General features: G+C 34.7%; 1 protein-coding gene across 1 annotated transcript in view; it reads left to right on the top strand.

The window, feature by feature from the left end:
- Window positions 1-15,775, top strand: part of LRRK2 (leucine rich repeat kinase 2) — a 131,587-nt gene that overhangs the window by 59,902 nt on the left and 55,910 nt on the right. Inside the window, 10 exon segments of the mRNA XM_029955821.1 lie at window positions 129-247; window positions 668-737; window positions 1,244-1,461; window positions 3,634-3,884; window positions 4,173-4,321; window positions 7,159-7,252; window positions 10,242-10,428; window positions 11,732-11,913; window positions 14,462-14,691; window positions 15,106-15,233. Of these exon segments, the coding sequence (XP_029811681.1) occupies window positions 129-247; window positions 668-737; window positions 1,244-1,461; window positions 3,634-3,884; window positions 4,173-4,321; window positions 7,159-7,252; window positions 10,242-10,428; window positions 11,732-11,913; window positions 14,462-14,691; window positions 15,106-15,233 (1,628 nt within the window).

Below are 15,775 nucleotides of genomic sequence, written 5' to 3'. Positions count from 1 at the left end.
TACAGTGGGAATTGGGCAATTTCCATCAATGAATATATGTGTTATCTTTTATGATTATACTATGATACTCGCATCTTATAATAGAGTCAGCATTTCTTATTTGCTTTTACTTTATCATTTAAAAATAGGAAGCGAAGGCTCATTTCTTGTGAAAAGAAAATCCAATTCAATAAGTGTAGGAGAATTTTACCGAGATCGTGCCTTACAGCGTTGCTCACCAAATTTGCAGAGACATTCCAGTTCATTGGTAAGTTGTGATTAATTGTGATTCTGTTGTGTGTTTTGTTACTGGTGTTCTCTTGATAATTGAAATTATGTGTCAAAGCTAGGAGCTACTGGTGTAGCAATTCCCTAATCTATGAAAACCTTATATGCAGAAGATATATGTGTGTGTGTGTGTATGTATAAACCATTTTAAATATACACCTGTTGAGCTTTGGGGGCCATATGTGTACTAAGTACACTTCAAAATGATTTATCTTTTTTTTTCCCCAAAGCTCCATATCTATGGGGTCCAGGCTAGGTCTCTGTCTTACGGTGTGCTTGGTCCTCTGAGTACTTTTTCTAGAAATCTTACAGTGATTCTTAAGGAAACTAGATAGGAAACTGTCCTCTTTGCTGCAAGAAATGATAGTAATTTTATTATAAATGTCTATTTGTGTAATAGGGACCCATTTTTGATCATGAAGATTTATTGAAGCGAAAAAGAAAAATATTGTCTTCAGATGACTCACTCAGTAAGTATTTGAAAGTAATCCTGAATAAAGAGATATTTTGAGGAGAATACAGTACTTTGTTAAATTTCCTCTGTTCAAATCTTCTGGTGTTACTTTCATTGTACATAACCTTCAAATCATATGTATCTAACGATATCACACACTTTAGAAAAATGAAATACAGTTATAGAGTTAAAACTTTACCTTTTATTATATTATGTAGGACTAACTCTTTTATCCTTCCTACTGCTTTTCTGAAATGTAAATAGTACCTTTACCAATGCAACTCTTCATCTCCTTCCCCAGGTCTATTGTATATATTTTTTATACTACTTATACCATTTGATTAAATTGTATCATTTATTGTCCACCTCTGCCACTAGACCATAAGCTCTGTAGTTTGGTTTTCTACTGAATCTCCAGTGCCCTGAAGGGAGCCTCACACTAGTAGGTGATCAGTATATATTTACCAAGCGAACTTAAATTATTTGCTTATATTTCCATTATTTGTTTGTTTTTGACAAAAGGGTCATCAAAACTTCAATCTCATATGAGGCATTCAGACAGCATTTCTTCCCTGGCTTCTGAGAGAGAATATATTACATCATTAGACCTTTCAGCAAATGAACTAAGAGACATTGATGCCCTAAGCCAGAAATGCTGTATAAGTGGTCATTTGGAGCATCTTGAAAAGCTGGAGCTTCACCAGAATGCACTCACGAGCTTTCCACAACAACTGTGTGAAGTAAATTTAATTTATCCTTATAACTCTCAGGATATTTCAAGAGTTTTATCTAACTTGCATGGTTAAGTCTTTATCAAGAAGGATCTACTTCTGCATCATTGAACAGTAAATCCCCACTTTCCTGTAGTTTTCACATTGGTGTCAGTCTGTGTGGTGTTCAAGAACATCTTTGAGGATGGGGACCTGATTAAAAGGAATGCTAGGTTCTGTCCTGATGATACCTGGGTACATGGAGGATGTATCAGGCTTTCCATTAATCATGCCTTCACATATTTAATTCTAGTAAGACAACTTAAACTGTATAAAGTAGGTAGACTCTCAGACCTGGTTTGGTGGCACTGGCTTTGGCTCTGGCTCAGCTACCACTGTTTAACAGTACGTATGTTTTACTTCGGCTGCTCTAAGCCTTCATTTCCTTATGTGCAAAAATGCAGAAGTTCAACTCAACTATCCGTAAGGCAAATTAAATGTAACTTAAAAGTTGATTCTTTTTGCTCAAAGTTCCTATTTTCAAAAGTTAAAGTATTAAGTGATCTGCTGATACAGTAGTCCTCTGAATATTGACTTTATTCATCGTTTTTATGTACTGTGGATCAGAAGTAAAGAAGATACACTGATGAGTTAAAATAATCTTAATAAAATATTTAAATTATTAAACTGAATTCTTAGACTGAGCTGCAAAGTTTGATGAAAAAGTATTTTTCTTCCTTTTTCTAAACTATAAAGTTTACAATAATTTTGAGACTTTTTAAAAGAACATTGCATATTTTTAAGTATATGTAAGTGGTGATTTTCACTTAAAGGGTGTGTATTTGGAGAGAGAGAGAAACGTGATTTTCTTGCAACCCCAGTGTCTGAAATGTGTTTACTGTCTCTTTCTCCTCCTCTTTTCCTGTCTAAGTCCTCCAAGTCACACCGGTCTCATTTCCTTACCCTTTTCTTTCCTTTTGCTCTTCATCCCTCCAGACCAGGTTGGCTACCCACCTGATTTGCATTTCCATGGCATCCATGTCCTTCCTGCAATGCTCATTGACTTATAAATTTTGATCTAAGGTATATTCTCTTCACTCAATTGTTAGCTTCTTGAGAGCAGGAGCTGTGTCAGGCTTGTTCATGTCTGTTCTCAGTGCCTCGTAAGATCTTCCATACAGTAACGTTCCAGTAGATGACTGTTGAATTAGTAAATGTTACAGAGTAATTAAAAGAGAACTAGAATTTAGCCTAGTTAAAACAAAGAGAATTTGAAAAGAGCATGACAGGTTGAGATACACCGGAGTATTTAAAGATCAGACCAGCTCAGAACCTTTAAAATTTTAACTTGGTACCACAAGATGGAAATTTTTAAAATCACCACTTGTAGCTGTCTATACCACAAAAAATTCCCTGGTTAAAATTTGGGAATAAGTGATGTAAAAATATTTTTTTGAATAACCTAATAGGATCTGAAACAATGACTTACTTTGCAACAACTTCTGGAGCAAAGATCCATTAATAAGATTTATAATCATGTCAAACTCTAGAATTTCTGTGAGGATAAATATATTGGTATATAAAGAAGAACAGAGAGTTTTTTTTATATTGTAACCTTTGACAATAATCCATACCAAAGATTTAAAAAATTGGCTTATAAATGGAAGGTTTCTTATTTTCATGGAAAAATTAGAAAGTGCTAAAAAATGGAAAATAGAGATTTGAAGCAAAATGTTTTATAAAAAAGAGGAAATCCTAAAGTGAAACCTATATACAATGACAACTTTTGTGGTTAAATCTTATTTATATTAAAATGTAATGATTTCTAAAAGCTAGTATTTAAAAATGTATTCCCGGGTTATGTTGTATTGTTAATTCATTAATTAATTCAAATACTTGTTGAGGCTTATTTGGCTTACATTTCACTTTTTGCAGGAATAATTAAAAAAAATTGAGTCAAGCTTTTAACCCTGTTTTTGTGAATTGCTTTTGACAGTTTCCCTGCTACATTTTCCTGGTTTTTACCCATTTAATAGCAGGGATGGTTGGATTAGTCATTGTACTGAGGTTCTCTGTGGATTGTGTGTTCAGATTTTTGGGAGATTCTTAATGGTTCTAGTTACCAGAAGTATGGAAGGCAGAAATATTAGCTAATTTTAAGTTTTTCAGATGGTTAGAGAATTTTAAATATTGTCTTTCCAGATCCTGAAGTGTTTGACACATTTGGACTTGCACAGTAATAAATTTACATCATTTCCCTCTTACTTGTTGAAAATGAATTGTATTGCCAACATTGATATCTCTCGAAATGACATCAGCCCCTCAGTAGTTTTGGATCCTGCAGTGAAGTGCCCAACCTTGAAACAGTTTAACTTGTCATATAATCAACTTTCTTCTTTTCCTGAGAACCTTGGCGATGTGGTAGAGAAATTGGAACAGCTCATTTTAGAAGGGTAAGAAAGGGGCTCATTAAATACAAAAGGGTTGCCTTACATTGAAGTTTCATAAGAATGACAAAATATGCTGACATTATTTTTATAGTAATGGGTTTTGAACCGTAATATGATAAGAGACTGACGGAATTAATATTAAACTCCTATCAATTGACAAATTTTGCCAACTAATTTTAATATTAATCAGTCTGCTTTGATGCTATTCTTTGAAGGCAAATTGTTTTGATTTTTTTCTTCAAAGCTTATGAATTTACTCAATTTAATCCTCATTTTGTTTCTTATAACTAGAAATAAAATATCAGGAATATGTTCCTCCTTAAGCCTGAGGGAACTGAAGATTTTAAACCTTAGCAAAAACAACATTACATCCATATCGGAAGACTTCCTTGAGGCGTGTCCTAAAGTGGAGAGCTTCAGTGCCAGAATGAATTCTCTTGGTAAGTGTTCTGTGTGAGCTCCTAACCAGCATTAGAGGAGGAGTCACACGTGGACATTTTAGGTGGGGATGTACACGTGGCATTTCAGTTTAAATATAATGGGAGAGTTTCAGGTATAAAATTAACAGGTCAGTGATTGAAGCCATGAAGACATGGGAGAAACTTAAATGCATATTACTAAGTGAAAGAAGCGAGTCTGAAAAGGCTACATATTATATGATTCCTTCTATATGACATTTTGGGTAAGACAAAACTGGGGACAATAGAACAACCAGTGATGGTCAGGAGTTTGGAGGGAGGAACAGAGGGCTGAGGAGGTGAGTGGGATTTTTAGGCTAGTGAAACTGTTCCGTATGACACTGGAAAGTGAGTACATGTCATCATACATTTGTTCCAGAGGACATAAAACACAAAGAGTGAACTCTATTGTAAATGACGAATTCTATTTAATAATAATGTATTAATAATGGCTTACCAATGATAACAAATACACCAAGCTATACAAGTTACTATTATTAGGATAAAAATGTGTGTGTGGGGGGGAGTGATAGTGAAGAGAGAAGGGATTTATGGGAACTCTTTGTACTTTTTGCTCAGTATTTCTGTACACCTGAGGCTACTCTAAAAATAGTTTATTTTTAAATTCAAAAAAATTAAAATTTTTAATGCTGAAAACATTTTCAGATAAAAAATTATAGTGGATTGCTGTTGTCATAAGCTAAAACGACAGTCCCCTGGACTCCCAGATAGTCCTTCCACTGTGGTTCATTTTAGTCTGGAAAACTAAAAATGCATATGGCTGCATGAGCTGGTTGAAGCCGGAATACTAAGTGCCCAATTGAAGTTTACTCAATTGTTTGGATTCTAAGTATGGTTACAGTTATTATTTCTTTTAGAAATAAAATTAATCGGTTAGCAGTTTTCAAATTAGTAAGGTTAATGTGTATTCACTAAGCCCTTGCTTTGATACTGCAAGATATTATAGTAATACACAATCTGATCATCACTTTTATTAAAAGTCGGGGAATATTCCATTTTCTCTTAGCATGTGAAATAGCAGGAAATTATATTTATTTGTGGTCTATCTGAACATTCTAGTATTAAGGGACAAAATACTTTTATGGAAACAAATGGAGACTCTCAACATTTTATCTCCCTTAAGAAGGTAAATGGAGGCCACATGTACCTTGCCACCCATGTGATTATTCTATACTAACTGACTCTGTAAACTAAATTTTAATACTGCTTAAAAGTGGAATACAATTTGACTCATCTAAAATATTTTATTTTACTTGAACTTTCAGAAGCTAATAAAGTTAAAGCTATGTTTAATTTGCATGATATTTTCTTCCTTTTTTCCTTCCTCTAGGCCTCTTAAATATTGACCATGTTCTTACTAAGGACCTGAAAATGGGGGACAGAGTGATTCCATCACTAATGAGCAAAGCAAACCCAGTCTCTGTCCTTAGGGAATAAGCAGATAGGTTCAGAAGATAGGCATTAACTAATGTAACTAAGTTAGGTGCTTGAAGGAAAAGTTGAGGATGCTACACGGGTACCTCTGGGGGGTCACATCTAGACCGTGGAGGCAGGGAAATGTTTCTGTGTCTCTGACACTTAAGTTGGATCTGGAAAGAAGAGCATCCCAAGAACCCTGAGGCTTGGTTCATCCGTCATAAAAATCCTATAGCCTAGGACAGGTATGATCTCTGATTGACTGAGATTTTTGGGAGTGTAGAATGAATTAACTAATTGTAGTGAAAGCTTGAATACAACCAGGTTCAAAAATCTGTTTCCTTTGCACTATACAGCTGTAGAATTTTAGGGTCTTACATTTGGAAAGGCACTGTAGAGAGGTGGTATCTGAGCGGGACCACTAACCATTACAAGTAGTCCCGTGTGAAATGTAGTTTCAGTTCTTTGACTTTATGAGAGTCTTTTCCATACAACATCTGAACCTATTAATTCTTAAGTGGAGAGGCATTTATTTTGCCACAAATACTTTTCAGATATGGGTGAAAAATAATAGCATGTTCCTTTTTGGCTTCTCAGGAAAACAGCCTTCAGCAGTGTTTGGAACACTCTGACCTTTGAAAATTTTACTAGAGAAAGCGTAACCCATTGAAAATGCCAAGACGTAATATCTCAAGCCACTTTCACGGAACCACAGCTGAATTATTTTACAGATGAAAAATAGGCTAAATGGTTTTTTCAGTTTCCAAAATTGTGTTCCACAGAGTTTTATTTATTATACTTCATACTGTATTTCCTTCTTGGAATTTCATAAAATATATGAGAATATTGAGAACACTGAGTTATTTCACTTTCTTACTTAATGTTTTCTTAGTCTCTTAAGATCATGGTCAAAGAATGCTTTTATTAAGTAACATCCACTGTTACCCCATAGAACACTCTTTACTAGGTGATACTGTCAAGAATTTTTATCTTTACATTGTATTGTATATTTGTTTTCAAAGTTTCTGTCATACTACTTAAGAGTAATATGGATTAATTTATAATGTATGTACACATAATATCACAATATTTAGAATGAATATTCTAATAATTTTTACTCTGTACAGATGTGGGGCATAGGTTTATGTTTGGACAATTGTTTAGCCTTCAGATGCAAATATTCATATAAGAGTGGGGTATTATTTTAATGTTTAGGGTTAGGAGTAAGGGTATTACCTTATTTAAAAGTAGATTTTTTTAATTGTCATCATGAAAATGGAAATTAATTAAGTGACAGGACTTTGGTAGCTGTTCTTATTGTCAAATTTAATGGAAATCTAGTTAAAATAATTAAAATGTGCCTTTTCTCACTTTTCTTTTAGCTGCTATGCCTTTTTTGCCTTCTTCTCTGACAAGCCTAAAATTGTCCCAAAACAGATTTACATGTGTTCCAGAAGCAATTTTAAATCTTCCACAGTAAGTTTGTTATTTTAATTTTAAAACCTCATGAGCTAAAACAGAGCCCTCAGAAACATGGTTTTGATTTAGGTTTGGATATCAATTAACTTATAATTTGTAATTGATTTCAGTTTAATGTTATTAAATCTATGAATGTTTGATTTTTACTAGGTAAAACACTCAAGTTGTTACTTGGATGTTTTAACTTTTATATTAATTTAGGATGGTCTTATGTTGAAGCAATTTAAGGTTAACTAATAGTTACACTGTTACAAACAATTGAGGTTATAGGACTATCACTTTAACTTTAAAATTTTCCTTGCTCTCAGAGGTTGGTATGCTACTAAGATATTATTAACTTTGAAATTATACTTATGTTTGAGTAAAAACTGAAAGTACAGCGATTCCCTCACTAATGAGCAAAGCAAACACAGTCTCTGTCCTTAGGAAATAAGTAATTAGGTTCAGAAGACAGGCATTCAATAACTAATATACACGCTGTGAGGAAAAGTTGAGGGTTATACAAGGGTACCTCCGGGAGGATTTCATCCAGACTGTGAAGGCAGGCAAATGTTTGGTGAAGACATTTTTAGTGAAGATTAGGACAGTTTATATAGCTACAGGTATTTGGGGATGTTTCTAGTTAATTTCTTTAAAAAATGAAAGTTTCCTGTGTCATCTTAAATACCATTGTACTTGGGTTGTACAATATAAACCAAATCCATAAGTGTCTGTGTGTATACATACATACATATATATACATACATATATATATATATATATATATATATATATAGGCAAATAATGCCTAGTTATAATCTAGCCATAGAAAATGTCAAACAGATATATAATAGTTAATCAATCTGGCTTTAGAATGTGTCATACAGTGTTTTAACTGCTCAGTGGTGGATTCTGTCTTTAATTGTCCTAATAAAACTGTGAAATAGGTGCTGTTATTATTTCCACTTTATAATGAGAACATTATTTTATTAAAGAAATGAAGTCACTTGCCTAAAGTCACAATTATTTTTTTTAATGTTTTATTTATTTTTGAGAGAGAGAGACAGAGAGAGTGTGAGCAGGGCAGGGGCAGAGAGAGAGGGAAACGCAGAATCCGAAGACAGGCTCCAGTCTCTGAGCTGTCACCAGAGACTGACGCGGGGCTTGGTTATAACCCATGAACTGCGAGATCATGACTTGAGTCAAAGCGGGATGCTCAACTGACTGAGCCAACCAGACGCCCCCTAAAGTCACAATTCTTAAACACTGGAGGCTCAACCTTCTAATCTTAACTTGTGGATATAGATACCTCTAGAATACAGGTGGTCCTATATTTTAAACATAATAATATGCCTGGGGCACCTGGGTGGCTCATTTGGTTAAGCATCTGATGTCATGGTCTCACAGTTTGTGAGTTTGAGCCCCACGTCAGGTTCTGTGCTGACAGCTCAGAACCTGGAGCCTGCTTCAGATTTGTGTCTCCTTCTTTCTCTCTGTCCCTCCCCCTAATGCTCTGTCTCTGTCTCTCTCTCAAAAATAAACAAACATTAAAAAAATAAAAATAAAAAACCATAATGTGCTCCTGAAAATGTTTGAAAGTGAAATATTTATGAAAGTTAATTATAGATACATTGCCATAAAGGTTTCTTCCCAGATCGATGAAAATATTATTCAGTCCTTAGTTACTCTACTTTTAGGCAACATCTCTAGATATACATTTCTAGCATTTTATATGTATTTCTTTAAAACAAATTTCTGTAAAACAAAAGAATATGCAATTGGCCAGCTTACGTCCCCATTGAGGCTAACAGGGATTGCTTCTGAACAATCTGGTGATTCTTGGCTTTATCTAAGTTGTACTGTTTGTTAGTTATGCACATCTTTTCTCTAAAGCAGTACCATTAATTTTCTTAGTTTCACGTATCTTTATGAGATAGCTAGGGCAAAATCCAGGATCATTGTAAAATAAGAGCAAAAGTGATATTGTGTAGACCTGAGTGTTGGTTTAGAAGGCTGTACAACTATGTGAGCTTAGTTAGAACCAAATCATCATGATTCAAATATGCTGTATAAAAGGGATCAGGATATAACTGCAAAAGTACAGGCAGCTTTACATAGTCAGCTATAGCACAATCACTGACTGTTCTTCCTACACACGTACTTATGTGTGACATGTGTTTTCTGTTGCTCCTGCAAACTTTGGGTAGTGTATTCCTGCATGAAAGCAACCAATTTGCAGGGCTTCTGGGTGGCTCAGTCGGTTAAGTGTCCGACTTTGGCTCAGGTCATGGTCCCGTGGTTCGTGGGTTTGAGCCCCACATCAGGTTCTGTGCTGACAGTTCAGAGCCTGGAGCCTGTTTCAGATTCTGTGTGTGTCTCTCTCTCTGCCCCTCCCTTGGTAGCACTCTGTCTCTCTGTCTCAAAAATAAATACACATTAAAAAAATAAAGAAAGTAACCAATTTGGGCCTATTGTATGCAAGACATCATATTCAGTGTCATGATGTTTATCATACTGAGACTGGCTGTTAAAAGGTTATGCCCATGCATGTTATTAGTTAGCTCTAGGACATAGCCTCTGAAGAAGCCTTCCAGTAATGAGGGAAGTAGACAAGACAAGGGGGGAACAGCAAATTGTAACTCTTGTACAGAAGGCATATTAATAAATCTTGTATAGAAGTGGCCATTTTTGCCTTTGTTATGCATCATAAACATTGGTAAACGCTTGGTCTTTCATTCTAAGAATGACATTTTTATGCTTCTTAAATAAGGAAATTATGCTTCAATTTTGTTTTTAATGGTCATTATTCATTTAAATGTTGTTCCTAATGAGACATACTTTTTTTCTTGTCCATATATATTTCTATATACATAAAAGAACACATACATACCTAAATATAAATATTATTTGTTTTAAAGTTGTGTCTCTGGTGAAAATTACTTGTGATGTTATCTCATGTATTTTGGCAACACTCATTTGGCTTTTATCTTGACTTCATTTGTTTTAGCTTACGGTCCTTGGATATGAGCAGCAATGATATTCAGTGTCTACCGAGTCCTGCACACTGGAAATCTTTGAACTTAAGGGAACTCTTGTTCAGTTTTAATCAGATCAGCGTCTTGGACTTGAGCAAAAAAGCGCATGTGTGGTCAAGAGTAGAGAAACTACATCTTGCTCATAATAAACTGAAAGAGGTAAGAGGTCATCCTATTTGTTGAAAAAGATTGCTGATTTAAAAATGTGCTTTTGTGATTTGAAAATACCACAAATTACAATTTTGAAATCTGTTATTTGATATTTCTTATCTTTGAATAACATCTAATCCTACCCTGAAGTCAATGGGCATATTACTATAGATCAACTTTCTTAAAAATCCTTTTGTGTTCTATTTTGAAGGATCATATGAATATATGTATTCAGTTATGAATATGTGGAATGCTCTAAGTGTTTTTCACTAACTCTCTGATCCGTTCACAGACTCGCAGATAGTCCTTATTTCTGAAGTTGTTGCTGAGCCACATGTAGCATGTGTTTTTAAGCTGACTTTCCTGTTTTCTTAAGCTTCTGCATTCCTCCATCATGCTGCCCTTTACCCCAGTGGGTTGGCCTTCTTTGCTTCACTCCATTGCCTGTGTTGTAAATCTAAAACTGATTATCCATTCATCTGAGAAAAAAAAATATTTTTGCCAACTTCAGGTTTTTTGCCAAAAAGAATTAAGTTCAGAAAAACTGTGAGGGCACCTGGGTAGCTCAGTTGGTGACCTGTCTGACTTTGGCTTAGGTCATTATCTTCTAGTTTGTGAGTGCAAGCCCTGCATCGGGCTCTGTGCTGACAGCTCAGAGCCTGAGCCTGCTTCTGATTCTCTGTCTCCCTCTCTATCTGTCCCTCCCCCACTTATGCTCTGTCTCTCTCTCTCAAAAATAAACCTTAAAATTTTTTTAAAAAGGAAACCTGAATATTTTTGGTACCTGTCTTTTTTCTGTTTTTTATTTTTTGTTTGTACCAGCAAATCAATTTTTTTTCTGCTGCTTACAATTTGGGAGAGGGAAAATAAAAAGACCTCCCGTTGGGATACTAAGGTGTAAACATTTAGTTATATTTTAAGAACATTAAGTTGTATGTAGGTTTATGACTAGATCTTTATAGTTTTAGTGAAGAACATAGTGTAAAAGGAACAGACTGAAGTCACAGATGACTGGATTTGGATAAATATAAAAAAAGTTCTTTACTTTCAGTGTTGTGAGGAGGAGATGAAATGTGTTACCAAGGGAGAGTGGGTTTTTAAAGATGGTAAATAAGTGACATCGTTTGTTTTGGGTAAGCCAATGATAGTTCTGTGTATCTGTATTGGAAACTATGACAGACTCTGCTGAAAGGTTATGCAAGTTGCAGATAGGCTCTGAGCCTTTCTCATTTCCCAGCAAGCATCTTGTTTCTTGGCAGCACATGTTTTTTCCTTCCTACCAACAGGATTTGCCCTTTTTTATTTCATTAAGATTCCTCCTGAGATTGGCTATCTTGAAAACCTGACCTCTCTTGATGTCAGTTACAATCTGGAACTGAGATCCTTTCCTAATGAAATGGGGAAATTAAGCAAAATATGGGATCTTCCTTTGGATGAACTCCGTCTTAATTTTGATTTTAAACATATAGGATGTAAAGCCAAAGACATCATAAGGTTAGATCATTTTATTTCCATTTTTTAAATTACGTTTGTTTCGGATTTTTATTTTGGTCTATGACTTTGATGAATATAATAGTTACAACTTAGGAAATAATATGTAGTATGTTTCATGGTTAATATGCTATATGTCATTTGCCTTTTATTTAATGAATGGGTTCATTTGGTGCCGCTGAAGAGATTTTCACTTTCTCCTAGCCAAGCTGATCTTGAGAGAATGGTTTTCCCTCCTTATCCATGCTTTTCATTACAAGTGGACTCGAAAAGGAAATTCTTACTATTTGGTCTCCTGTTACAGATATACATTCTAAAGAGATATAGCAAAGTATAGTAGCTTCTCAAGCTGCATTTCGTATAGCAAATAGTTACCCTATGTCTGTTATATCTTAAAGCACTATAGATATATAAATGATATGAGATTACTAACTTTGAATTTGCCTGTGAGGGTGAATAACCTACTGACCCTGGTCATTGTTGAAAACACCAAAACTCTCCAGGTATCACTGTTTCTGCTCTTGTACACATTACAAACTTCAAATATCCTTGGCAATAGACTTTATCTTACTCTCTGTCACCTTTTGAGTGTGTCACTCGTGCTGCTACCTACTGTAAAGTTGTTTAATCCCATATCCACAAAATTACTCCAATCTACATTTATCTTGCAGGTTTCAGCTCATTTATCACCTCTCTGTATCTGTGACCTGACTATAATATCCAACAGGACAGGGACCATGGCTGCGTTCACTCATAGTGTGATTTTTGGGCACCTAACACAGAGCTTGGCATGTAGTTGGTGATTGTTGAGTTACCAGTGAACTACATACTTACTTAGTTGTCTTATGCTTAAATTTTCTTCAATTACATTTAACTTTTTATCTCTTTATAAGAGAGATTTGGTTTTCTGTTTCCCTGGACTTGATTTAATTTGCAAAGAAAGACTTTGTCACCAGCGAAGCTAAACATGACTACCTTTCATTCTACCTAATTGTTTCCCATGATCTTCCCTCCTGAAACCGGACAGATGTTCAAATTCAAATTCGTTCAATTCTTGGTAAACATTTAGTAGAACTACTTTTCAGTGTATTATGCTATATTATGAAGCCACTGTATCTACTTTTAAATGTGTTTAACATTTTGAGAAGGGAGAGATTGGAGTAGTTTAGAAATTATAGGCATCATTTGCTTTTTTAAAGAATGACTTTTTCAAAGCGTGCTGACTTCTTAATAGACATTTGAGCCATCGATATTCTTGCTTGTTGATAATAAAGACAGAACTTAGGTTGTATGTGACAGAATCATTTCAATAATAACAGGTACGATGTCTGATCTGTCCGGTTGTATTTTCTGAAGCATGAAATAAATCATGAAAAGTAATTATGCCTTTTGTTCCAATCCTCGAGAATGTTGGTCAGAATCAGTTACAAGAATGGATCAGTCAATATTCCCTAAAATTGACATATGATTTATTTTGCTTCTTTAATTTTAGTTCTTTTAATGTTTATCCATTTTTGAGAGACAGAGAGAGACAGAGCGTGAGCAGGGGAGGGGCAGAGAGAGAGTGAGGCGTGGAATTTGAAGCAGGCTCCAGCCTCTGAGCTGTCAGCACAAAGTCTGTTTTGGTGCTCCAACTCACGGACCTGATCTGAAGTTGGACACTCAACCGACTGAGCAACCCAGGCACCCCAATTTTCTCCTTTAATTTTAAACTGTGGCAACATTTCAACATCATTAAAAATATCTCTCTCTATCCAATATATTTTTAAGAACATTAAAAATCTAGTGTTAATTTAAACGTTGTTTATTTAGCTACCCACAGCACTTTTAATTAGTTTCAATTATTTTTTTCATTAAGATTGTTAGGAAAAGCAACATATTATGTGCTGATAGTGTAGTAGTTTACATGTAATAATTTATAACGGAACCAATATGTTCTCAGTCTCCATTTGTACTATATAATACATACATGATATATATGAATGTATACATTATATATACTATATGTGAATATGTATGTACACACACACACACACACAGGTACATATAATATATCCAGTGTGACCTCACTATGAAAGTTTAGTATAACACTATATATATATGTGTATATATATATACTCTATCTTCATTCTCTGTCGTATGGGCTTTGTAAAATTTTTTACCTTATAAGTTTTAGGGTTTTATCTATGTTAAAAAATTCATATATGTGTATATATATATAAACATATACATACACAATACTAATTAATTCATAATTATTAGCATTCTAATTAGTATTGAAAACATATTTCTGGTGGTAATGTAACCCATCATTTTATTTGATAATGCTACCAATCAATATCAACTACATTAACATGACTCACAAAATATATGCATTAACAGTGTGTTGAAAGACATGTGCATTATTAGGTCCCTGAGCTGTGCACTGTTTGGTATACCATATTTTAGAACAGGTGTGATATTTTAAAAATCTCAACACCTAAGAATTTACCTACATCTTAAGTAACACTGTTAAGCAGTTTATTATTTTATTTTTGTCTTTCAAATACAGGTTCCTTCAGCAGCGGTTAAAAAAGGCTGTTCCCTATAACCGAATGAAACTTATGATTGTGGGAAATACTGGGAGTGGTAAAACTACCTTATTGCAGCAACTAACAAAAACCAAGAAATCAGATCCTGGGGTGCAAAGCGCCACAGTTGGCATAGATGTGAAAGACTGGCCTATCCAAATAAGAGGCAAAGGGAAGAAAGACCTCATTCTAAATGTGTGGGATTTTGCAGGTATTCCTTTCTCTAGACTATTTTATTCACATTTATCTTTTATTTAGGACAGGGATTTAAGAGCCAAAATTTCATTCCAGTACTGCAGAGAGACCTGGTGGATCCTACGGAATTATTCTAAAGCCGTTTGCTTCTAATTTTACCCTTGCCACCAGCGTGAATTCCATGGAGGGAAACGTTGGGAACCAATAGGAGGCAGCTAAAGTTTAAATACTTGGTTGGTTGCTGACACATATGCTAAATACAAGTCATCAATTGCTAGTAAAAATGGAGTGTAGTCTTCTAAGCACGGTCTGTTGGCTGTTTGTCTCTCTTTCTGTATGATAAATAGTAGATATTATCACCTAAAATATTTTTAAAGGATTCTTGCCTATTGTCTGCCAGGCTAAAAAAGTGGCTCCAATCTTTATTTAGGCCGTGAGGAATTCTACAGCACTCACCCCCACTTCATGACCCAGCGGGCCCTCTACCTGGCTGTCTATGACCTCAGCAAAGGGCAGGCTGAAGTTGATGCCATGAAGCCTTGGCTCTTCAATATCAAGGTTGTCTGTTCTAATCATTTGAAAATAGAAAATAATCTTTATTTTTGTATGTGTTAGGTAATTTATTTTGGGCAAACAGTTGCTTCAAACAGTCTTCTCAGTTTCTGAAAATAAAACTAAAAGCACTAGAATTTGGGGGCGCCTGGCTGTCTCTGTTGGCTAAGTGTCTGACCCTTGATTTCAGCCCAATGCTTGGGATTCTCTCTCTCCTTCTCTCTCTGGCCCTCCTCTGCTCATGCTTTCTCTCTTTGTCCCTTCTCTCTCAAAATAAGTAAATAAACATTTGAAAAATTTTAAAAATAAGAAGCACTAAAATTTTGAGTTGGGGACTTTTTAGTGTAATTAGGTTGTAACATGAAAATAGTGTGAATATTGGTGAATGTTACAGATACTTAAAACCCTTTTAAACTATAAAAGTATATACATTAAACTGTTTTTGATCATTTTATTTCCTTTTTAAAATTTTTTTAATATTCATTTATTTTTGAGAGCGAGAGCTAGAGAGAAAGAGAGAAGGTGCAAGAGGGGCAAAAAGATAGGGA

The sequence above is a fragment of the Suricata suricatta genome, chromosome 10 (assembly GCF_006229205.1).
Source record: "Suricata suricatta isolate VVHF042 chromosome 10, meerkat_22Aug2017_6uvM2_HiC, whole genome shotgun sequence".
Classification (NCBI taxonomy): domain Eukaryota; kingdom Metazoa; phylum Chordata; class Mammalia; order Carnivora; family Herpestidae; genus Suricata; species Suricata suricatta.
The sequence above is the reverse complement of the archived record's forward strand: the minus strand, read 5'-3'. Positions and strand labels throughout refer to the sequence as shown.